This window comes from Bos taurus, chromosome 8 (assembly GCF_002263795.3).
Source record: "Bos taurus isolate L1 Dominette 01449 registration number 42190680 breed Hereford chromosome 8, ARS-UCD2.0, whole genome shotgun sequence".
NCBI lineage: Eukaryota > Metazoa > Chordata > Mammalia > Artiodactyla > Bovidae > Bos > Bos taurus.
In genome coordinates, this window is record NC_037335.1 from 52716141 (window position 1) to 52740780 (window position 24640).

The window sequence follows — 24640 nt, forward strand, 5'->3', positions numbered from 1 at the left end:
TTCTATTCAATATTCTGAATAACTTACATGGGAAAAGAATCCGAAAAAGAATGGATTATGTTTATGCATAACAATCACTTTGCTATATACCTGAAACTAACACAACATTGTAAATCAACTACACTCTAATATAAAATAAAAATTAAATTTAAAAAACGAATTGTGGGAATTCCTTGATGGTCCAGTGGTTAGGGCTCTGCACCTCCACCGAAGGAAAGCAGGATTTGATCCCTGGTAAGGGAACTAAGATCCCACAAGCCACACAGCATGGCCAAAATTTAAAAAAAGAGAAAAGAGAGAGAACTGTGAATCTGAAGAGTGGAGTCGAGTGGAGCAGTGGCTACCATGCTTACTCTGCCATAGAACACTTAAGAATAGTTATGTCATGTGATTAGTACTTTGAAGAATATACTTTAAATACCTGGACAGAAAAAAAAAGTTGACTCCCTTCTTTTTCAAATCTAGGCTCCACTAATGATCTCAAGAGTTGAGGATCTAGGTAAGATCCTATAGCTGGTATAGTGCAAAGGAGAGAGCCTAGTACAAAGTGGGAGTCATACAGGTTGCAACTAAAAACTTTAAATTCCATTTTGTGTACACCTTGGGTCATAACTTAGAGTGTAGTTTAGGGTTTTTCTTTTTTTTAATAATCAGGATACTAAGCATTCTTAATATTAAATCACTAATTTTATTATTTAATTAATTTATTTAATTGGAGGCTAATTACTTTACAATATTGTAGTGGTTTTTGCCATACATTGACACGAATCAGCCATGGGTGTACATGTGTTCCCCATCCTAAACCCCCCTCCCACTTCCCTCCCCATCCCATCCCTCAGGGTCATCCCACTGCACCAGCCCTGAGCACCCTCTCTCATGCATCAAACCTGGACTGGAGAGCTATTTCACATATGATAATATACATGTTTCAATGCTATTCTCTCAAGTCATCCCACCCTCGCCTTCTGCCACAGAGTCCAAAAGACTGTTCTATACATCTGTGTCTCTTTTGCTGTCTTGCATACAGGGTCATCGTTACCATGTTTCTAAATTCCATTATACATGCGTTGCTGCTGCTAAGTCGCTTCAGTCGTGTCTGACTCTGTGCAACCCCATGGACTGCAGCCTACCAGGCTTCTCCATCCATGGGATTCTCCAGGCAAGAACACTGGAGTGGGTTGCCATTTCCTTCTCCAATGCATGAAAGTGGAAAGTGAAAGTGCAGTTGCTCAGTCATGTCTGACTCTTAGCGACCCCATGGACTGCAGCCTACCAGGCTCTTCCATCCATGGGATTTTCTGGGCAACAGTACTGGAGTGGGGTGCTATTGCCTTCTCCCAATCAGTTCTAATGAGGTGGATGAAACTGGAGCCTATTATACAGACTGAAGTAAGCCAGAAAGAAAAACACCAATACAGTATACAGTATACATGCGTTAGTATGTATTGGTGTTTTTCTTTCTGGCTTACTTCACTCTGTATAATAGGCTCCAGTTTCATCCACCTCATTAGAACTGATTCAAATGTATTCTTTTTAATGGCCGAGTAATACTCCATTGTGTATATGTACCACAGCTTTCTTATCCATTCACCTGCCGATGGACATCTAGGTTGCTTCCATGTCCTGGCTATTGTAAACAATGCTTCGATGAACACTGGGGTACACGTGTCTCTTTCAATTCTGGTTTCCTCGGTGTGTATGCCCAGCAGTGGGATTGCTGGGTCGTATGGCAGTTCTGTTTCCAGTTTTTTAAGGAATCTCCACACTGTTCTCCACAGTGGCTGTACTAGTTTGCATTCCCACCAACAGTGTAAGAAGGTTCCCTTTTCTCCACACCCTCTCCAGCATTTATTGTTTGTAGACTTTTGGAGAGCAGCCATTCTGACCAGCGTGAGATGGTACCTCATGATTTTGATTTGCATTTCTCTGTAAATCACTAATTTTAAATATTTTCACACTTAAGTATAAATTTGGTGAACTTAGATGTTGGTTAGAATTTGATATTATGATAAAAAGCAACCATTATCACAGGAACTGAAAACATTTTGGCAGATCTAGGCATGGCTTGGGAGACAAAGGGTAGCCTGCGTTCGTTGGTTATTCAAGTTGACTCTGTAATTAACTACATCAAGCCTAACACCTTCCTCACACATTTTTTTTTTTTCACTCTCTTCACCTCTATCACTGAAATCACAAGTTGGATGCACAGGAAATGGTTCTCTCACTGAATAATGAACACGTTTGGATATAGAACACCGCTGAAAGAAATGAACGAACACTCTCTCACCTGGCCTCATGTCTGCAGCAATGGGACTCAGCATCCCCTCCTCAGAGTGGATGTCCATTCCCACATCCTCTGACAGCAGTCTAGAAAAAAGAAAAAAAGCAAATGGTGTAAAACACTGCATGGGATTTCATTTTCTTTGAAAAGGAAACCCCAAGATTCCAGGATAGTATTTTCAATAAACCTAGAACACGTACTGAATTCACTGGAAGTGGCCCCAACTTAGAAAACAGACTTTCTGCAGTTACTGTGAATGAGAACCACAGACACAGCTTTTACTCTGTGCACATAGACAGTCACTTCTGTCAGCTCACACAAGTAAACACACCTCGTGAAATTCAAAAACAGGAAAAGTAAATAACTAATAAAATATATTTAAGGAGACATGTAACTTTGTTTCTTTCCAACAAGAGATGTAATACATGCTCTGGAGTAAGGACAGAGCTGACTTTGTATGTATCTCTTCCTCTGTGTAAATTTGAGCATACTACCTAAACTATGGGTACAGGAAAGCATACTCTGCTGGTCTCTCTCTGTAAAATAGGGATATACCACCTACCTCACTGAGCTGCTGAAAGATTAAGCAATGAATATAAAGTGCCTGACATCCCTGAGGAGGTACCAACTATTAATATTTTCTTTCCTTTGAATATTTAAAAATTCATTGTGAATTACACATTGATGAAGATGGTTTTGGTCATGAGTTACTATCTTTTCTAATCAGTTTTGAACCTGCGACTGTTTATATTAGCCCACTTGGTAAGACTAGTGGAAGGGAACAGACAAATACTGAGGAAACTGTGGCAAATTCACGTGCTTTTGTAGGAAGCTAACCACTGTTCTGTGGTGTTGGAGAAGACTCTTGAGAGTCCCTTGGACAGCTAGGAGTGCCAACCAGTTCATCCTAAAGGAAATCAGTCCTGAATATTCATTGGAAGGACTGATGCTGAAGTTGAAACTCCAATACTTTGGCCACCTGATGCGAAGAACTGACTCATTTGAAAAGACCCTGATGCTTGGAAAGATGGAAGGCAGGAGGAAAAGGAGACAACAGAGGATGAGATGGTTGGATGGCATCACCAACTCGATGGACATGAGTTTGAGTAAACTCTGGGAGTTGGTGATAGAGGCCTGGCATGCTGCAGTCCATGGGGTTGCAAAGAGTCAGACATGACTGAGCAACTGAACTGAATTGAACCACTGTTCACAATAAATTCCCCTTGACTTATTTTTATCTCCTGACCTTCATTCAGTACATCCCCATTTGTCACAATTATATATTTGTATTCTTGGGCGCTTTCATGTAATTTCTCTCATTTAGGGTAAATACCTCTGATGTAGGCACCCTTCTAAATTTAAACATTATAAACCTTTGTGTTAAAGTCCTAAATTTAATCCCTCCCTCTCCCCCTCCCTCTCTTATTGCGACTCCTCTCCACCTCAATCCAGGTCTACCAAACATCTGAGGTTTGCTTACCTGGATGATCAATATTTTCAGGATCCAAGTTAAACCCCTTACTGTCAATAAAGCCTATGATGTAAACAAAATCCTATGTCCCTCGTGATAACAACTTGCTTCACTTATTCAATAAATATGTACTGTGTGTCTACTCTGTGCTAAGGATACAGAAGACTGAAATAGACCAGCCTCATTCTTGTCGTGAAAATGGGATGATGGAGTTAAAATAATAATGACTGTTACCAAAAACTCAGAGCTGCTCCTGAGAGAAGTAAATGCCTTCATCCTTACCTGTCAACCCTACACACCTCTTCAAAAACATACGGAGTTTCTTTCTCCATACACTTGCTATGGCTTCTGCTGTGTATGTTCTCTGAAATGAGTCCTGCAGCTTAGTCGAAAAGAGTGAGGGGTCAGCATGTGAGCCAAAGACAATAATGTAATGGCAGGAATAAGATAACTCCTGCCAGAGACACACTGCATTGGGAGGCAGCAAACTGAACTGTCCAGCAGTGGAGGTGGGAGTGGTGGGCAAAGAGAAGGCCTTCCAGGGGCCCCAGTTTTGAAAGACTTGGGACCCAGAGGGATAGTTGTCTGGGTTTCCTATACTGCTGCAGTTTTTCAGATCTCCCTGCAATGATGCCTTGTCATCTGTCTGTGTTCTCCTTGACATCAACCCTGTAGTACCTGTGACACAGCAAAATGCTGCTGAGAGGAGTTACATTCAAATCCTAGCTCCATCCCTTACTGTGTCATATGGCAAATTATCTAATCTTTCTGTGTCTCCATTCCCTCACCAATAAAAAAAGACTGTGCAATGCCTAAAAATAATATCGAAAGAAAAAAATGCTGTCTCCTTTATTGAAGTTCCTTTTGCTGTCTATTGTAACTGCTTTCTCCATTAGCCTTGAAGCTTCATGAGGACAGAAACCACGTCTGTCTTCTTCACTATTACATCTCCAGCACCTGGTATAAACACTCGATAAATATGTGTTGGATTGAATTACTGAACTTGAACTTCCCTAAATGCACTATTACATCTCCGACACCTGGTATAAACACTCGATAAATATGTGTTGGATTGAATTACTAAACTTGAACTTCCCTAAATGCACACATACATGATTTTCCCTAGTTGCCTATAAGTCAACCTTAAAAAAAAAAAAAAGGCATCATATCTACTTGCTTCAGAGAGCACATAAGGGTGCTGGCCATAGGCCCAATACGAAGTTTAAAAACAGATAGTATCCATCTTAAATTTTTGCAGGTTTTGTTGATGTTTCTAAGCTATGGGCAACATCATGGAGTAATTCAAAGAGTCCTAGATATGAGGGTCTAGTTATGGGTTATAGTTCTACTGTTAGTACTGACAAGCTGATTAACCTTGAGAAAATTAATTATCTTTGTGATTTTAAAGGAAGATAATAAATACCCAACATTACAGGGACTGTGGAGAATAAACAGAATGAGGAAGTGCTCTGAAAATTATAAAGCATTGACTAAGTAAGTTTAAGGTATTATGTCCCCTCACTTTAAACATAATGCAGGATCAGTAATTTAACTGAAGTGTGTGTCGTGGTTAGACAAAACATAATTAAGTTTCCTAAAATTTGAGTATTAGCCCAGGTAAGGGTAAGTTTCAGCGCTAAACAGATCTCCGTAGAGACTGTAAGTGCCCCGGATGCACTGAAGTTAGTAAATAGAGCCTTTGTCTCTCAATGTCTTTTTGCAACACAGAGCAGAGACCCTGTTAAGGAGGTGCTAGAAAAGCAAAAGTGACATACCTGAGGGAAGAGAAAAACTGAAGCTGTGATCGGGCAGTGATCAGAAGCCAGGGACCCACAAACCCACAGATATTACAGAAGGCCATGCAGACTTTTTTAGGAAACTCCAGGAAAGAGAGAAGGAACACTGAACCAGAATAGACCAGAGGCAAACCTGGGAGAAACCCAAGTTGCAGCCATCGTCAATACTACCACATTCATACATTAGGCCGATAAATATTTGTAGAAATAAAGCAGCCAAACAGAATAATTGGCAAGGAAATAGCATGGAGTTTTACATCAGTAATGGACGCCTCTCAGGACCGGTTGGGTAACTAATCAATCCATCGTGAAGGTAAGTATTTTACCATATCCATCGGTAGTCACTACTTAATTTGGGGTTTTCTGTATACAGCACGGAGGTACCAAACAGGTTGGGGGGAGTTGTAAACACAAGACTGACTCTACTGTGGCCATCCTCTCCAAAAGATGCTTAGCTCCACATCTCCATCTAGAGGATGGATCTGGAATTGTTTGTTTGCTGGGCAGTTTTATAAACATCACTGATCTTCACCAAACGGTTCTGGCTCTCCACTTTTTGCACACGTGGTACAAGTGTACCTCCCTGTCCTCCTCTGAAATTAAGGTGGGCATGCGACTTGCTTTGACAAATGAAATGGTGGCTGAAGTGGCAGGTTTCACTTCTGGGAAGAAGAATTAGGAGAAAGCATGGGTGCCACGTGTTGTTCCCCACCTTGGTGCCTATGGAGGAGCTCAGCCCGACGGCTACGGGGAGCAGCTGCTAAGTCACTTCAGTCGTGTCCGACTCTGTGCGACCCCATAGACGGCAGCCCACCAGGCTCCCCCGTCCCTGGGATTCTCCAGGCAGGAACACTGGAGTGGGTTGCCATTTCCTTCTCTAATGCATGAAAGTGAAAAGTGAAAGTGAAGTCACTCAGTCGTGTCCGACCCTCAGCGACCCCATGGACTGCAGCCTTCCAGGCTCCTCCATCCATGGGATTTTCCAGGCAAGAGTACTGGACTGGGGTGCCATTGCCTTCTAAACAAAGCTCACTGGATATATGAGCAAGAAAGAATTTTTTGTTTTGTCTTACCCAGAGATATTGGGTTTCTTTGTTCAAACATGCTAATCCAACCCATTCTGAGTAGTACTACTGTATATTCCGATCTTTATTGCTTGTTTTGAAGGGAGTATCTGACTCACACTATGCGCTGATTTCCTACACTCTCAGCCCAGGCTCAGGCTGATGTACACATCTTCCTGTCTAGGTTGTTAAAACATAAAAGAACACTTTAAAAGATGAGGACAAAGCTCAGAAGAGCATCAAAGGCTTTCAAGTATTTATAAACTTGAATATTAATATACTACCTTTATGGGTTTGTCATAGTCACCTAGCCCTTGTCAGTTTACTTAATACTTTTATTTCAATTGACTTATTTTTTTCAAGTTTGCTCTCAAAGAAAGATTTGTATCACTATACATGGAAACTTAGAATCACTTGCCTAAAAGAAATAGTTGCATAAGTTTAATCAAAATAAAACAATGCTATTACATTCAAGGTAGAAGCCCTTGAGCTGTCACTTTGAGACTTTATTTGCTAAAAAGAAGAGATTAGAAAGTGTCTGACAAGGTGTAATATCATTTATCGTTATAAATGCAAAGAAATGCTATGTAAGACAGAACACCCTAAAAGTAATCAATACATTTCCAAACTTGAGAGAGACCAAGGGAAATTCCAGGTGCCAGAAATGAACAGTTATTCTAGAAAGCTGAAGAAAGGTAGTCTGGAGCATTCTTGACTGGACATAGGCCTTAGGGCCCCACAGGAGAAGAGACCTCCAGGTGCTAGAAGAAAGACCTAGATTTGAACATCCACATAAGGCCATGGTCCCTAAAGAACCGCCCTCTTAATGAAAAGAGAGTGAGAACAAACTCTATCCTCTGGCCTCAGAAAGCATAGTCTGCCTGGAATCTTGGGTAGAAAATAAAAAGCAACCAGTGAGAATTAGACACACTATTTGTATGCCAAGTGTGTCTGATTTATATTACCTGAATGATGTAGCAAACACAAGTCAAGAAATTAAAATTAAAATTCACCTAGGACCATTAAAAGCCAAGATTCCCAAGGTTCCAGAAGAATCAAATATGAAACCACTTGGCAGTGCTACTTGCACTAACTAGGATTCACTGGAAACCCACTTAGGAGAAAGTTAAAAACCCTCTAAAAGATGACCTCACACCAACACCCCCAACCCACACCCCCTAAGCTACAAATTACACTAGGGAAAAACATTATGAAAGATTGCCAGCAGATGCTGTAAACAGAAGAACTGGCAATAAAAGCCATTTAATGAACAAATAATATGAGATTATAATAATTACCTAGAGCCAGACATCCTGGAATGTGAAGTCAAGTGGGCCTTAGAAAGCATCACTACGAACAAAGCTAGTGGAGGTGATGGCATTCCAGTCAAGCTATTTCAAATCCTGAAAGATGATGCTGTGAAAGCACTCAATATGCCAGCAAATTTGGAAAACTCAGCAGTGGCCACAGGACTGGAAAAAGTCAGTTTTCATTCTAATCACCAAGAAAGGCAATGCCAAAGAATGCTCAAACTACCACACAATTGCACTCATCTCCCATGCTAGTAGAGTAATGCTCAAAATTCTCCAAGCCAAGCTTCAGCAATACATGAACCATGAACTTCCAGATGTTCAAGCTGGTTTTAGAAAAGGCAGAGGAACCAGAGATCAAATTGCCAACATCTGCTGGATCATTGAAAAAGAGAGTTCCAAAAAAACATCTACTGCTTTATTGACTATGCCAAAGCCTTTGACTGTCTGGATCACAATAAACTGTGGAAAATTCTGAAAGAGATGGGAATACCAGACCACCTGATCTGCCTCTTGAGAAACCTATATGCAGGTCAGGAAGCAACAGTTAGAACTGGACATGGAACAACAGACTGGTTCCAAATAGGAAAAGGAGTACATCAAGGCTGTATATTGTCACCCTGCTTATTTAACTTATATGCAGCATACATCATGAGAAATGCTGGACTGGAAGAAGCATAAGCTGGAATCAAGATTGCCGGGAGAAATATCAGTAACCTCAGATATGCAGATGACACCACCCTTATGGCAGAAAGTGAAGAGGAACTAAAAAGCCTCTTGATGAAAGTGAAAGTGGAGAGTGAAAAAGTTGGCTTAAAGCTCAACATTCAGAAAACGAAGATCGTGGCATCCGGTCCTATCACTTCATGGGAAATAGATGGGGAAACAGTGGAAACAGTGTCAGACTTCATTTTTCTGGGCTCCAAAATCACTGCAGATGGTGACTGCAGCCATGAAATTAAAAGATGCTTACTCCTTGGAAGGAAAGTTATGACCAACCTAGATAGCATATTGAAAAGCAGAGACATTACTTTGCCAACAAAGGTCCATCTAGGCAAGGCTATGGTTTTTCCAGTGGTCATGTATGCATGTGAGAGTTGGACTGTGAAGAAGGCTGAGCGCCAAAGAACTGATGCTTTGAACTGTGGTGTTGGAGAAGACTCTTGAGAGTCCCTCAGACTGCAAGGAGATCCAACTAGTCCATTCTAAAGGTGGTCAGTCCTGGATGTTCTTTGGAAGGGCTGATGCTAAAGCTGAAACTCCAGTACTTTGGCCACCTCATGTGAAGAGCTGACTCCTTGGAAAAGACCCTGATGCTGGGAGGGGTTGGAGGCAGGAGGAGAAGTGGACGACAGAGGATGAGATAGCTGGATGGCATCACTGACTCGATGGACGTGAGTCTGGGTGAACTCCGGGAGTTGGTGATGGACAGGGAGGCCTGGCGTGCTGCGATTCATGGGGTCACAAAGAGTCGGACATGACTGAGCGACTGAACAGAACTGAATTAAAATCTTCATGGTGTTGAAGCACTGAGATTTGGGTTGTCGGTCATAGCAGGTAATGTCATTTACCCTGAGAAGCCATGCTGCTTAAAAAAGGAACATCTAAAAATAATAATGCAGAAGTGTTTATGATAAAGTGTTATAAAAAGAAATATCAGAAAAACATTAGCCACAAGAAGCAAATGTCACAAAATTAGTATCAAACAAAATAGACTTTGGGCAGAAAAGCATTATTAAGGGTTAAGAAAGTTAATACTTTATGATAAAAGGAGGAATTTCTCAGAAGGTATATTGATCCAGAGTCAATATGCTTTTAACAACATAGGCGGAAAAAAGTCAATTATAAGGAGAAATTGATTTCATGGGTGGGAACTTGAATATGTCTCAAGAATTTATAAATCTGAAAAAAAATGCATAAAGATACAGAAGATCTGAACAAAGTACTAACACAACTTAATCTAATGGAGAGATCTACATTCAAGAAAATTACACATTTTTTTTTAAACTCTTGAAAATTGTATAAAATGTCATGTAAAATACCAAAAGTCAATCTTAGTTAGTGTTAGTCACTCAGTCATGTCTGACTCTTTGTGAGCCCATTGGCTATAGCCTACTAGGCTCCTCTTCCCATGAAATTCTCCAGGCAAGTATACTGGAGTGGGTAGCCATTCCCTTCTCCAGCAGATCTTCCTGACCTAGGGATCAAACCCAGGTCTCCCGCATTGTAGGCAGATTCTTTACCATCTGAGCCACTATACTGCATGTACTTTATTTTCTGACTTCAGGATGACATATAAGAAATCAATCATAAAAAGACTGGAAACTGGAAAACATATTTGTAAGTTGTTGAACAATAAAGTATGACATACCAAAACTTGTGAAAGTAGCTAAAGAAATTCCTAGAGTAAAATAAATAGCCTTGAACTCAAATATTAGAAAATAAAATGAATGAATTAGCTTAGGGCTCAACTCAATCCAGGAAGTTAGAAAAAGAACCATGCCCTTAGGTAACTTCATGCTATTTATACTAAATGTGGGCACCTATCTCATCACAAACAGCACCAAGTGGGGGCCAGTGATATAAATGGAATTCTTCCATTTGAGAATGGATCTCATTTCTATTAGAAGAATTTCTATTACCAGATTTTGTGTTTCTGGTACTTACGTGTCTTCATAAAGAAACCAGCATGCTGTAGCATGGCAGTCCTGACACCACAGAGTAAAAGACTAATCACGACAGCAAAACTTTGGTACCTGGTTAAATCCACCCTTTTGCCTTTAGACCAGGTACAAAGGTAAGCCCGTTCTACATTGTATATCCTTCCAGCATTTCTGAAGCTGGAGGGATTTAATTGTTGTAGGATTAGCCCTGTCCAGGATCAGGGTCTTCTTAACAGCAAATGAGCAGTGAACCAAGACACACACACACACACACACACACACACACACACACACAGCACTTCTAGATGCTCATGTTTCCTGACAGGTGTGCACACAGCAGCTGACAACACCATTTCCAGGGAATAATCATTTTTATAAGACTGACCATTAAGAAATACAGCTCCATAGAAATAGGGTAGCAGGCTAAGCATGTTAATTGTTCTTAAAAAAAATACTGGATAGTTATGCTTATTTATTTTGGGAAATGATTACATAAAGAGAAAGTTCTTTCATGACAGAGTTCCTAAAATTCTCCTGATTTTCTTCTAGTCAAATAAGACACACTGGACTGGTAAGGTTGCTTCCTCTAGGCATGGAGATAAAATGAAAAAAGAAGAAAATCTTTCACCAGGTGCTTGCCTGCCTTTGTTAAATACATAAATTAGCCCTTTAAAGACCAAGGGTTGGAGAGTTTCCATTTTAGGATCCCTGTCTGATAAAGTGAAGTGAAGTGAAAGTTGTTCAGTCGTGTCCAACTCTTTGTGCCTCCATGGACTATATGGTTCATGGAATTCTCCATACCAGAATACTGGAGTGGGTAGCCTTTCCCTTCTCCAGGGGATCTTCCCAACCCAGGGATTGAACCCAGGTCTCCCGCATTGTAGGTGGATTCTTTACCAACTGAGAGCCAAGGGAAGCCCAGGAATACTGGAGTGGGTAGCCTATTCATTCTCCAGGGGAATCTTCCCGACCCAGGAATCAAACCAGAGTCTCCTCCATTGCAGGCGGTTTCTTTACCAACTGAATTATCAGGGAAATCTGATAAAGTGGGCAGCACAATTTAAGGTAAGGGTACATGCTACTCTGTAAGCTCCAGAGCTCTTATCACATTACTCAACTGGGGGTAAGACAGGCTGTACTGGGGATCACACACAGCTTAATCAAGCTGATATCAGGAGAGGATGGGAGCTTAGGAAGCTGAGTCTGAGCTCATGAAATGAGGTTCTTGCCAACAACTGGCTACCCCATGGGACCTCACTCACCCCAGAACACATAAGTGTGGTGACTCCTATAAGCCAGTCAGCTGAGGGCAGATAAGGAAGGGAGAACAGGGAAAGGAGAAGACAGAAAACAAATAGAAGATAAGCACTTGGCACTCACCCAGTTACTACCTTCTCTAGGGATTTTGCAAAACCCCACAAACCACAGCCATCTGTTCTCCGATTCTCAGAGGAGAGAGACATAATATAGTCTCCTTACTCAGAGTTGAATTCTCAGAATAGCCAAGTAGCAAAAATCGCTTGTCATCCAAACGACCCTTGAATGACAGCATATGTCGCTCTGTATAAAATCCTTTGTAGTAGCCTTATGAGCACTACCATTTAAGGAACACTGAGGAGGGATAGAAGGAAAGCCTAAATATCATTTAAACCCTTTGCTTTTCAGATAATAATTAGATCCTTGGCTGTGAACAGGGCTGCATGGAGAATTCTACCTCTTGCCTGCAGGGTATATATTAGTCCCACATTTTTTTCTAAGACCTTAAGACATCAATAATGTATTTGTTGTTAAGAAGATTAAATTAAATGATGTAATATCACATTGCAGAGGGGCATATACTTGTTTCTGAAGCCAATATACAGTTCACAACTTGGATGACTCATAAGCACTTTGAATTCAACATGTATAAGACTGAATTCAGCGCTTTCTTTTACACAGGTCTGCTACAGCCTACATTCCCTGCGGTGGTTTTAAAAAATGTCCATGAATTCTCTGACATTCCCCTCAGAAGTTGGAGCCTAATCCTCCTTTCCTTAAGCATAGACCGAACTTAGTTACTTGCTTTTAAAGAATGGAATGAGGTAGAAGTGACAGTGTGTGACTTCTAAGACTAGATCCCAAGAAGCACGTGCCTTGCTTCCTCTTTGGTCTCTCTCGGATTACTCACCCTGGGAGAAGCCTGCTGCCACCACATCCAGAGGATGCTCAAGCATGTAGTAAGGAACTGAGGCTTCCTATAAAAATCCAGGCAGAAACTGAGGCCTCCTGCCAACAGCCATTTGAGGGGCTCACCTTGGAAGCAGGTCTTCCAGCCCCAGTCAAGTCTTCAGATGACTGATGTCTCAACAGCAACTTCGTAAGAGACCCCGAGTCAGAACCACTATCTAATCTGCTCTTTAGTTCCTGATACAGAAACCATGAGAGTATAAATGTTTGTTGTTTTAAGGTAAATTTTGAGACAATTTATTACATGGTAATAGTCAGCTAACATCTTCCCATCCCGGTGAATGTCGCTGAGCTCCCAATCCCCAAAATGAGCATTCATTCTTCTTTTCCTTCTTTTTCTACCATTTCTTCCCAATCCAGTTGACCATCCTGACAATCCAGTCTTATACACTGGCCTCATCTTCTCCTCTTTACTTTCACTGCTACGATCTTAGTTCATTTTCTTCCTAGCAGAAACCTGTTTCTGTTTTCACTCCCCACCCCTCCACATTGCTCAGTATCCAACCTTCTCAATCTAACCTTGTTTCAGTCCTTTCACATCCCCATTGCCCCAAAGGAAGGGGCCTGGCTCCAGAGTGTGGCTCACCAGACTTCACGGTCTGGCTTCCCAGGATACACCCAAGCTTACTCTCCCCTCAGACACTCCCTACGTTGGCCAGTGCCCATTCCCTACTTGGCCCTCGCTTAGGGCCAAGTACAATCTACAACTCAGCTTAGACATCTCGGCCACAGGGCTCATCCCCAACCTGCACAGTTAGGTCAAGTTCCACAGTACCCTGAGCTCACATCAAATAGATATTCTTCATGATTTACAACAATCTCTTCCTAGCTTGTCTGCCCTACCTCCCACACTCATGACCACTCTTGTTCCCCACCTCCACACTTACACACAGAGGTCCATGAGGGCAGGTTCTCCCAGTGCTTAGCATGTGTAATTGGCAAAGGGCCTAGCATGTGGTGGAGGTGAATAACTAGCTGCTGAATAAACACCCTTATTTAGAGATGTGAGGATGCCCTGCTCTTCTAGCAAAGAGTTCCTCATAAAGTCTTATCACGTAATGGAACTTGACCACCAAAATTCTCTACCAACAAATCACTTTCCATAACAAGTTAAACTTTCTTCAAAACATAATTCAGACAAATGTATACATATATCCCCTTCCTCTTAAGCCTTCCTCCCACCCCATCTCACCCCTCTAGATAACTAGTACAATGGATGTACACAATATTATAAAGCAATTTTTTAAAAATTTAAACACAAAAACACAACTCAGAAATCTGGGTGATTCTTAAAAAAGTGATGATCGCAGAAGAGCAATTGCTCTAAACATAATCAGGTGAAGCTCAGCCAGTGTACAGTTTACAGTGCTTTCTCCCACAGTGATAAAAATACCTCTCTGATGCTATTAGGAGCACCCTGGGGTAGGGGGAAGGTTGGGGCGGGGGGCGGGCATGCTAAATAAGGATGAGGTTTTTGTGAAATGAAGAGGAAGAGAAATGGAAATTTCTGTTTGTCTTCAGAAATGCAGTCAGCAGCTTCTGGAGGTTGACCAAGTAAGTGTCCAGAGTCTGAGCACTGACTCCAGAAACCCTGCCCGTCCTCCTCACCAGCAGCTCGGCACCACCTGGGATTTCTGGTTTGTGCAAATGAGTCTGTAAATGCCTCCCCTACGCTACCCTCCCGCTTGAGGAAACCTGTTCACAAGGATTCCTCTCCCCAGCAGTGCAATGCAATGGCCTCACTGCCTTGGTTTTACTTCCCCTTAGTCACTCAGGAGTGTGGACAGTCTGGCCCCAGAAATATGAACAACAGGAGCCCAAAGAGATACTCTTTCAACTGCTGCTCAAGCAGTTATATTTGTTGATCCCTAGGGTGTGGCAGGGGAATTAAGTCTTTGACTTCTCCAGAGCTAGGGTCAGCAAAATTCCTGTCAAGGTCCAGATACTAAATTTGTTAGGTTTTGCAGGTCATACAGTCTGTGTCACAACTACTCAACTGTGCTGTAGCACAAAAATAGCCATAAAACATGCAAATGAAGGGGCGTGGCTGTGTTCCAATAAAACTAGGTAGAAAAATAGGTGCCCAACTAGATTTGGCCTGGAGGCCATAGTTTGCTGACCCTCATTCTATATGAAAACAACTTGAATAAAATTTCATTTCTCAAAAGGGAACACTCCTACACTGTTGGTGGGAATGTAAACCGATGCAGCCACTAGGGAGAATAGCATGAAGGTTTCTTAAAAAACTAAGAATAACATTTCTACAGATGGCCAAAAGGCATATGAAAAGATGTTCATCATCACTAATTACTACTGCTGCTGCTGCTGCTAAGTCGCTTCAATCATGTCCAACTCTGTGCGACCCCATAGACGGCAGCCCACCAGACTCCCCCGTCCCTGGGATTTTCCAGGCAAGAACACTGGAGTGGGTTGTCATTTCCTTCTCCAATGCATGACAGTGAAAAGTGAAAGTGAAGTCGCTCAGTCTTGTCTGATTCTTAGCGACCCCATGGACTATAGCCCACCAGGCTCCTCCATCCATGGGATTTTCCAGGCAAGAGTACTGGAGTGGGGTGCCATTGCCTTCTCCGCACTAATTACTAGAGAAATGCAAATCAAAACTACCATGAAGTACCACCTCACACCAGTCAGAATGGCCATCATTAAAAAGTCTACAGATAACAAATGCTAAAGAGGGTGTGGGGAAAAGGGAACCCTTTACACTGTTGGTGAGAAGGTAAGTTGGTGCAGCCACTGTGGAAACAAGTATGGAGATTCTTCAGAAAACTAAAAATAGAATTACCACTTGATCCAACAATCTCACCCCTGGGCATGTGTCCACACAAAACTATAACTCAAAAAGATACATGCACTTCTATGTTCATAGACGCACTATTCACAATAGCCGAGACATGGAAACAATCTAAATGCCCATCAACAGATGAAGGGATAAAGAAGATGTGGTACACATATATAATGGAATACTACTCAGCCATAAAAAGGACAAAATAATAACATTTGCAGTAACATGGATGCAACTAGAGATTATCATACTGAATGAAGCAAGTCAGAAAGAAAAAGACAAATAATATGTGATATCATTTATATGTGGAATCTAAAATAATGACACAAATGAACATATCTGTAAAAGAGAAATAGAATCACAGACAGAGAACAGATTGGTAGTCTTCAAGGGGGAGGAGCTTGAGGAAGGGGTGGAATTGGAGATTGGGGTTAGCAGATGTAAGCTTTTACATGTAAACTGGATAAACAACAAGGTCCTATTGTATAGTACAAAACTATATTCAACATTCTATGATAAACCGTAATGAAAAGAATATAAAAGAGAATGTATAAATTGAATGTAAGTGTAAAATTGAATCATTTGCTATACAGTAGTAACTAACAAGGAGAAGGAAATGGCAACCCACTCCACTACTCTTGCCTGGAGAATCCCAGGGACAGAGGAGCCTGGTGGGCTGCTGTCTGTGGGGTTGCACAGAGTTGGACACAACTGAAGTGACTTAGCAGCAGCAGCAGTAACTAACAAACACAACACTGTAAATAAACTGTACCTCAATTTCCAAAAAACAACTAAAATAGAGTTAGCATATGGTCCAGCAATCCCACTCCTGGGATATATCCAGAAAAGACAGAAACTCTTATTTAAAAAGATACATGAACCCCACTGTTCATAGCAGCACCGTTTACAATGCTAAGACATGGAAACAATTCAAATGCCCATCAAAAGATGAATGGATAAAGAAGATGTGATAAATATAAACAATGGAATCTTAGCACTAAAAATGAGTGAAATAATGTCATTTGCAGCAATATGGATGCAGCTAGAGATTATCATACTAAGTGAAGACAGACAGAGAAGGAAAAATATCATACGATATCATTTATACGTGGAATCTTAAAACATGATACAAATGAACTTACTTTCAAAACAGAGACAGCCTAATAGACATAGAAAACAGACTTATGGTTACCAAATAGGAAAGGAAGGGGGTTGGGGTAAATTAGGAATTTGGGTTAACAGATACTTATTACTATATATGAAATAGATAAGTAACAAGGACCTGTATAGCAAGCACAGCAAACTATATTCAATATCTTATAATAATCTATAATAGGAAAGAATCTAATAAGGAATACTCATTTTCCTTCTCTTGGGCCTCCCTGGTAGCTCAGATGGTAAAGAATCTGCCTGCAATGCAGGAGACCCAGTTCTATCCCTTGGTTGGGAAGGTCCCGCCAGAGAAGGGAATGGCAACCAACTCCAGTATTCTTGCCTAGAGGATTCCATGGACAAGCCATGAGATTGCAAAGAGTCGGACACAACTGAGCGCAACTAACACACATATATGAGTCACTCTGCTATACACAAATCAACTATACCTCAACTAAAAGAAAAACACACAGGCACCTTGGGAGAAGTATCTAATCCAATCATGGAGAGTTTCTTGCCATTTCTGTCTCAGGGAGATTGAGTACTTTGTACCATTTTGCCCTCAGCTTTGAACCTGAGTTGTCTTTTCCACCAAATAGACTGAAGTAAACAAAGTCTAAATATAGTCATGTCCAACCCTTTGTGACCTCATGGATTGTAGGCTGCCAAGCTTCCTCTGTCTATGGGATTTTCCAGGCAAGAATACTGGAGTGGGTTGTCATTTCCTTCTCGAGGGGATCTTCCTGACCCAGGGATCAATCCCACATCTCTTGCATCTCCTGCATTGACAGGCAGATGCTTTACCACTGCGCCGCCTGGGAAGCCCATAGTCTAATTAGTACTTCACTAAAGGAATTTTTCTACTCAGTTCTTTTTGAAAACATATAAAGGATAATCTAAACATTTAACAGGTGAGTGATTAAATATAGCATGAAAGTCATCACTGCAAATCAATGCAAAAACTTTCTAAATGTACTGACAGGAATGGTAACTAAGATATATTTAATAAATAAATCACTAGGTGGTATTTGTTTAGAATGATATAATTTATATAAAGTCATGCACATTTATACATATTTTTAGGCATAGACAATATCTAGAAGAAATAGAAATATACTATTAGTAGTGGCTATGCACATGGAGTCGGAGAAGGCAATGGCACCCCACTCCAGTACTCTTGCCTGGAAAATCCCATGGATGGAGGAGCCTGGTGGGCTGCAGTCCATGGGATCACTAAGAGTCGGACATGACTGAGTGATTTCCCTTTCACTTTTCACTTTCATGCATTGGAGAAGGAAATGGCAACCCACTCCAGTGTTCTTGCCTGGAGAATTCCAGGGACGGGGGAGCCTGGTGGGCTGCTGTCTATGGGGTCGCACAGAGTTGGACACAACTGAAGTGACTTAGCAGCAGCAGCAGCATGCACATGGAGTAATACAGGGAGAAAGGGACTTCTTACTTTTTATTTATTTACTTTTCTATGTTGTTTCAATTTTTAAAACACCAACATGGGCAACACTTTAAAGATGAATTTAAATATAATAAGATTCCCTAAGAGTTTCTAGAAATTCTCATTTGAACAAATTCATTGATATTAGAAATAAGTGCTTAGATAGTAGTAATTTCAGTTGTGTCTCAGTATCAATAGTAGACTGTCACAGCCCACTGTCGTATTATCAGGGTTTTGATGTTTTCCAAATTAAAGTAGGACGCAGCAGGCCCAGAAAGCACATAGAAAACTAAATATTAACATGACTGAAAAAAGGCAGAGAAGTCAAGCCTTTGATAAGCTGATTTTGGCAAAGGGCCTGCTGCCCCCCTGGCCACTTGTCTATCATATCCATTCATCCTCACCAGTACTGTCTGAAGGTCTGATCTCTGCAAGCCAGTGGGGATATTAAAATAAATAAGCCACAGCCACTATCTGCTCCACATGGTGACTGCTGATTCTCTTTTGCAGTGGGTTGTTTTAAAATTTATCTAATTCTGTTTTGCAGTCTATAGCTGTACTCTATCTCATAACCGTTTCTCTTTTCCAATTATCTGTTCTTTTCATTTTGGTTCCTCTTACTACCTCCTTATTTTTTTAGATTTGCTGCTTTTTGTTTTTCAGTTTTGAATTTTTTTCTTAAATTTTTTTTTCTGGATTTTGAAAATTTTACTATTCTTTTTTTCTTTAAAGAAAAAAACAACTCCTTGGTTTTATGTAGTATCTCTCTGTCTTTATATTTTATATAATTAAAATTAAAACTTTTTTGATAACATCCTTTTAGGGTATCATTGTCTGTTTCGTTTGCCAGATGAAGAAATTGGGGCCGAAAATAAAAACACTTCCATCTGGATGGGCCAATGGTTGGGTCCTAAAGGGTCCGCTGGCATCCTGTGCCCCACAGAGACCCTGGGGGCCTGGCAGCAATGTCTGGCAGCCAGTATCCAGTGAGCTTTTGTTGAACATACACATGGTGGAAGCTTGAGCACTCTATGCCTTTGGTAATACCACCCTATTTTTATTTTTGATATTTCCTTCCTAGTGGCCTAATTGTTCCTTGCTTTCCTCTAGCATAAAGTTTCTTTATCTTTTTATTCTCACAGAGTCACTGGCTATGGTTGAAAATGGAGTCACCTATCAGACCCCTGGGACCCCAGGAAGCAGGCTGCTGCAAGATATGGGCAGATTTCTGAAATCTACTCTCTCCATCAGCTCCCCATGTACTGAGGCTTGTGACTGACAGGGATAAACACAGAAACAGACACATGAGGAGGACTTGTGTCTGAGTTTTCCAAACAGTCCTGCTGGCAAAAGACACACAGAAGGGGTGCGTCCAGACATTTGTTTAAGCCAGCGTTTCCCAAAGCCTGTCCCAGAGGAGAGGTTCTACAGATCCCTGCTGTAGGGCTCTGTGCCCAGTGAGTTTGGGAAACACCATCTATTATAGCCTCCTTTGGGGACACTGGGCTTCCCTGGTAGCTCAGATGGTAACGAATCTGCCTGCAATGCAGGAGACCCGGGTTTGATCCCTGGTTCAGGAAGATGCTCTGGAGAAGGAAATGGCAACTGACTCCAGTATTCTTATCTGGAGAATCCCATGGACAGAGGAACCTAGTGAGCCACAGTCCAAGGGGTTGCAAAGAGTGGGACATGACTGAGCGACTAACACTTTGGGGACTTTTAATGCATGTGATCCCTGTCATAGAGTCTGAGCTGTTCTATAGAAAATAAAATGTTTGATTTTGCTTACTTGATTTTTTACCAAGGAACCTTTTTTCTTTTCTCTTGTTTCCCTCTCCCTTCCTTTCCTCCTTCTTCCCTCTCTTCCTCCCTTCCTCCCCCACACCTTTTCATAATGTGTTAATGCAGAACAAAATTTGGAAAGCACAGCTGTGAGACATAACCCAGTGAGATGTGTGGGCCTCTCAATACATCTGCACGAATTGGACTACACCTGCCAAGAGTCTAGCCAATGCAGCCTGAACTCCTGTATGCTATTTTTTCTTCTTCCAGGGAAAGTACAGAACAGCGACTAACACCTGAGACTCTGGAGTCAGACCACCTGCACTTGAATCCTACTCTGAACTTTTTAAATGCATGACCTCAGTTAAGATGCAGAATTCCCCTTTGCATTTCAGTTTTCTCATCTGCAAATGGGGAAATTATCAATAGTTATGTCAAGGGCTGTTGTAAGGATTAAATGAGTTGATTTAAGTAAGGATAGAGAACACTGCCTGGCACAACTTTGGTGATGCTGCAGAAAAGTTAGACGTTGCTGTGGTTATTATTGCAGTAATTTTGTTAAAAATTAAAATAGAAAAGTGGTTTACAAAGGCAGGTGCTTCAGATCACAAGAGTATTTTTTGCAGAAATAGAAAAATCCATCCTAAAATCATATGGAATGTCAAGGAATCTCAAATAACCAAAACAATTCTTGAAAGAACAAAGTTTAAAATCTCATACTTCTTCGCTTCAAAACTTATTACAAAGCTATAGAGATCAATACAGAGTGGTACCAGCGTAAAGGCAGAAGCACAGACCAATGGAATAGAGAGACCAAAAATAAACCCACACATAAATGGTCAAACGACTTTTGACAAACATACCAAGACCATTCAGTGGGGCAAGGACAGTTTCTTCAACAAACAGGCACTGGGCAAACAAGATATCCACATGCAAAAGAACAAGGGTGGATGTTTACCTTACCCCATGTATAAAAATTAACTCAAGATGGATTAAATACCTAAAAGTAAGACCTAAACTATAAAACTCCTAGAAAAAAACATAGGGGGAAGGCTTCACGACATTGGATTTGGCCATGATTTCTTGAATGTGACACCAAAAGCACAGACAGCAAAAGCGAAACCGGATAAATAGGACAACATCGAATTGGAGAAGCTGACACACGCTCAACCCCAGGGTTGAGCTCCCGTGTCCAAAGTCCCTAATTCCCATCCCTGCCTCTGGTTCTCATTTCCTCCATCTTCCCAGGGGTTAGGGTGTAACAGATCTAGGTTTAGCTGATCTCTTAGCAGTGGGAAAGTTCTGAATCACACTTACGGTTTCAGTGTTCTTTGAGGACTATGGCCTCCCTTACTTTAGATCCCCAACTCAAAGCTGTAAAAAGATCCTTCATACCTCTGTCCCCAGAGTCATTCTCCTACAAGGAGTTCCTTTTTAGGCTCTCAGCCCACAGATAACTCAGAAAAACCAGTGCTCACAGAGAGGCAATCTATCATGAAGAGTTATTACGATCAACACACTCCATGCCCACCTCTTAATAACCGTGTCACTGTGGTAAAGTTAGTTGACCACTCTAAGACTTAGTTTCTTCATCTGCCAAATGAGTATGATAGGAGGATTAGTGTGAGATCTCAGAGATAATGAATAAGGAATTTGGTAAAAGTTCTATTATATTGTTGAATACTATGCTTATTATTATTAGAAGAGTTGGGGCTCAACTAAGCCTGCCACATTCATTGAATCTTCAAGGTGGTTATGGAACCCCTGAAGTGACCCTTGACTCAACACTGAAGAATGACAAATCGAGTGTGTGGTCAGTCACAAATCACAGAACCAGCAGGAACTCCCGGCCCATCTGCTGCCATGTTCCTAAGGTAACCATTATGGGCTGAATGCCCACCCCTCTCTCAAATTCATGTGTTGAAATCCTAACCTCAGAATGTGAGCATAACTGGAGATAAGATCTTTAAAGGGTGATTAAGTTAAAGTGAGGTCATTGAGGTGGGCCCTAATCTGATATGACTAGTGTCTTTGTAAGAGGAGATTAGGAGAGAGACACCCATTGAAAGACCACATAAAGACACAGGTAAAGACAGCCATCTATGAACCAAGAAAAGAGGTCTCAGAGGAAGTCAATCCTGCCAACACCTTGATAGCGGAATTTTAGCCTTCCGAATTTGGGAAAAAAATACATTTCTGCTATTTAAGCTATCCAGTCTGTGAAAACAATAGAATGGAAAATACTAGAGATATCTTCAAGAAAATTAGAGATACCAAGGGAACATTTCATGCAAAGATGGGCACAATAAAGGATAGAAATACTATGGACCTAACAGAAGCAGAAGATATTAAGAAGAGGCAAGAATACATAGAAGAACTATAAAAAAAGATCATAATGACCCAGACAAGCAGGATGGTGTGGTCACTTACCTAGAACCAGACATCCTAGAGCATGAAGTCAAGTGGGTCTTAGGAAGTATTACTACAAACAAAGCTAGTGGGGGTGATAGAATTCCAGCTGAGCTATTTCAAATCCTAAAAGATGATGCTGTAAAAGGGCTGCACTCAATATGTCAGGAAATTTGGAAAACTCAGCAGTGGCCACAGGACTGGAAAAAGTCAATTTTCATTCCAATCCCAAAGAAAGGCAATACCAAGGAATGTTCAAACTACCGCACCATTGTACTCATCTCATTCACTAGCAAAGTAATGTTCAAAATTCTCCAAGCTATGCTTCAACAGTATGTGAACCAAGAACTTCCAGATGCTCAAGCTGGATTTAGAAAAGTCCAAGGAACCAGAGATCAAATTGCCAATATCCACTGGATCACAGAAAAAGCAAGAGAATTCCAGGAATATGTCTACTTCTGCTTCATTGACTATGCCAAAGCCTTTGACTGTGTGGATCACAAAAAACTGTGGAAAATTCTTAAAGAGATGGGAATACCAGACCACCATACCTGCCTCCTGCAAAACCTGTATTCAGGGAAGAAGCAACAGTTAGAACTGAATATGGAACAATGGACTGGTTCCAAATTGGGAGAGGAGTATATCAAGGCTGTATATTGTCACCCTGCTTATTTAACTTATATGAGAGTACATCATGCAAAATGCCAGGCTGGATGAAGCACAAGCTGGAATCAAGATTTCTGGGATAAATATCAATAACCTCAGATATGCAGATGCCACCACCCTTATGGCAGAAAGAAAAGAGGAACTAAAGAGCCTTTTGATGAAGGTGAAAGAGGAGAGTAAAAAAGTTGGCTTAAAACTCGACATTCAAAAATGAAGATCATGGCATCCAGTCCCATCACTTCATGGTAAATAGATGGGGAAACAATGGAAACAGTGACAGACTTTATTTTCTTGGCCTCCAAAGTCACTGCAGATGGTGACTGCAGCCATAAAATTAAAAGACTCTTGCTCCTTGGAAGAAAAGCTATGACAAACCTAGACAGGGTTTTAAAAAGCAGAGAAATAACTTTACCAACAAAGGACCGTCTAGTCAAAGCTATGGTTTTTCCAGTAGCCATGTACATGTGTGAGAGTTGGACCATAAAGAAGGGCTGAGCACAGAAGAATTAATGCTTTTGAACAGATTGGAGCAGATTCTTGAGTCACTTGAACAGCAAGGAGATCAAACCAGTCCATTCTAAAGGAAATCAACCATGAATATTCATTGGAAAGACTGATGCTGAAACTGAAGCGCCAATATTTTGGCCATCTGATGTGAAGAACTGACTCATTAGAAAAGACCCTGATGCTGGGAAAGATTAAAGGCAGGAGGAGAAGGGGACAACAGAGAATAAGATGGCTGGATGGCATCACTGATTCAATGGACATGAGTTTGAGCAAGCTCTGGGAAATGGTGAAGGATAGGGAAGTCTGGCGTGCTGCAGTCCATGGGGTCACAAACAGTTGGACATGACTGAGTGACTGAACAAGTCTGCGGTCATTTGTTATGGCAGCTCAAGCAAATGAATACAGTATCTGATCTTTATTAGCATGGGTTTCAAGGAGGGGTGTATCAGTCCTTCTGTCCTTCCTGTAACTAGAAAGCCCTTCTACTGCTATCTGACAGATCTAGAGGTGAGAAGAGAAGCCCACGTGAGGTCCCTCATGGCTGAGAGAAAAAAGCCTTCACCTTTACTTACACATGTCCCACTGTACAGTATAATCACATTCTGTGAAGCTAATTTATGAGACTTGATTAATTTCCTACTCTCCTAAGGGATATATTTAGTAATCATATAGCTATGCCAATGTCAAGGGGAGAGCTGATTCTTTTAGCTATTTTTTTTTTTTTAACATGGGTATGTCTTCATTGTATATATATAGATACCCATTTAGAGGAAAAAATGTGCTTATGTTTTTAAATAATTGTTGTTCACAGATTTATAGCAGTATACAGGATTCCAAGACTCTGTCTGGTATATGACTCACAGTTTCTAATTACCAAGTCCCTGCTGATAATTTTATTTCCCAGCACTAACTTATTTAACAGCTTAAGACCAGCCACTTATGACCAAGCAAGTCAAAAGCAAGCCTCGAGTCTATGAACTGTTAAGTGCATGAAAATTTTGATTAGAGGCTTCTCCTGGGAAATTCAGTCTCAGGCCTTATATCAAGGCCTTTGATCACC

At 41.1% G+C, this 24640-nt stretch overlaps 1 protein-coding gene across 1 annotated transcript in view; it reads right to left on the bottom strand.

Moving 5' to 3' along the window:
* The window catches only part of PRUNE2 (prune homolog 2 with BCH domain), a 290504-nt gene that overhangs the window by 42020 nt on the left and 223844 nt on the right, over nucleotides 1-24640 (bottom strand). Inside the window, 1 exon segment of the mRNA XM_059889462.1 lies at nucleotides 2288-2367. Within this exon segment, the coding sequence (XP_059745445.1) occupies nucleotides 2288-2367 (80 nt within the window).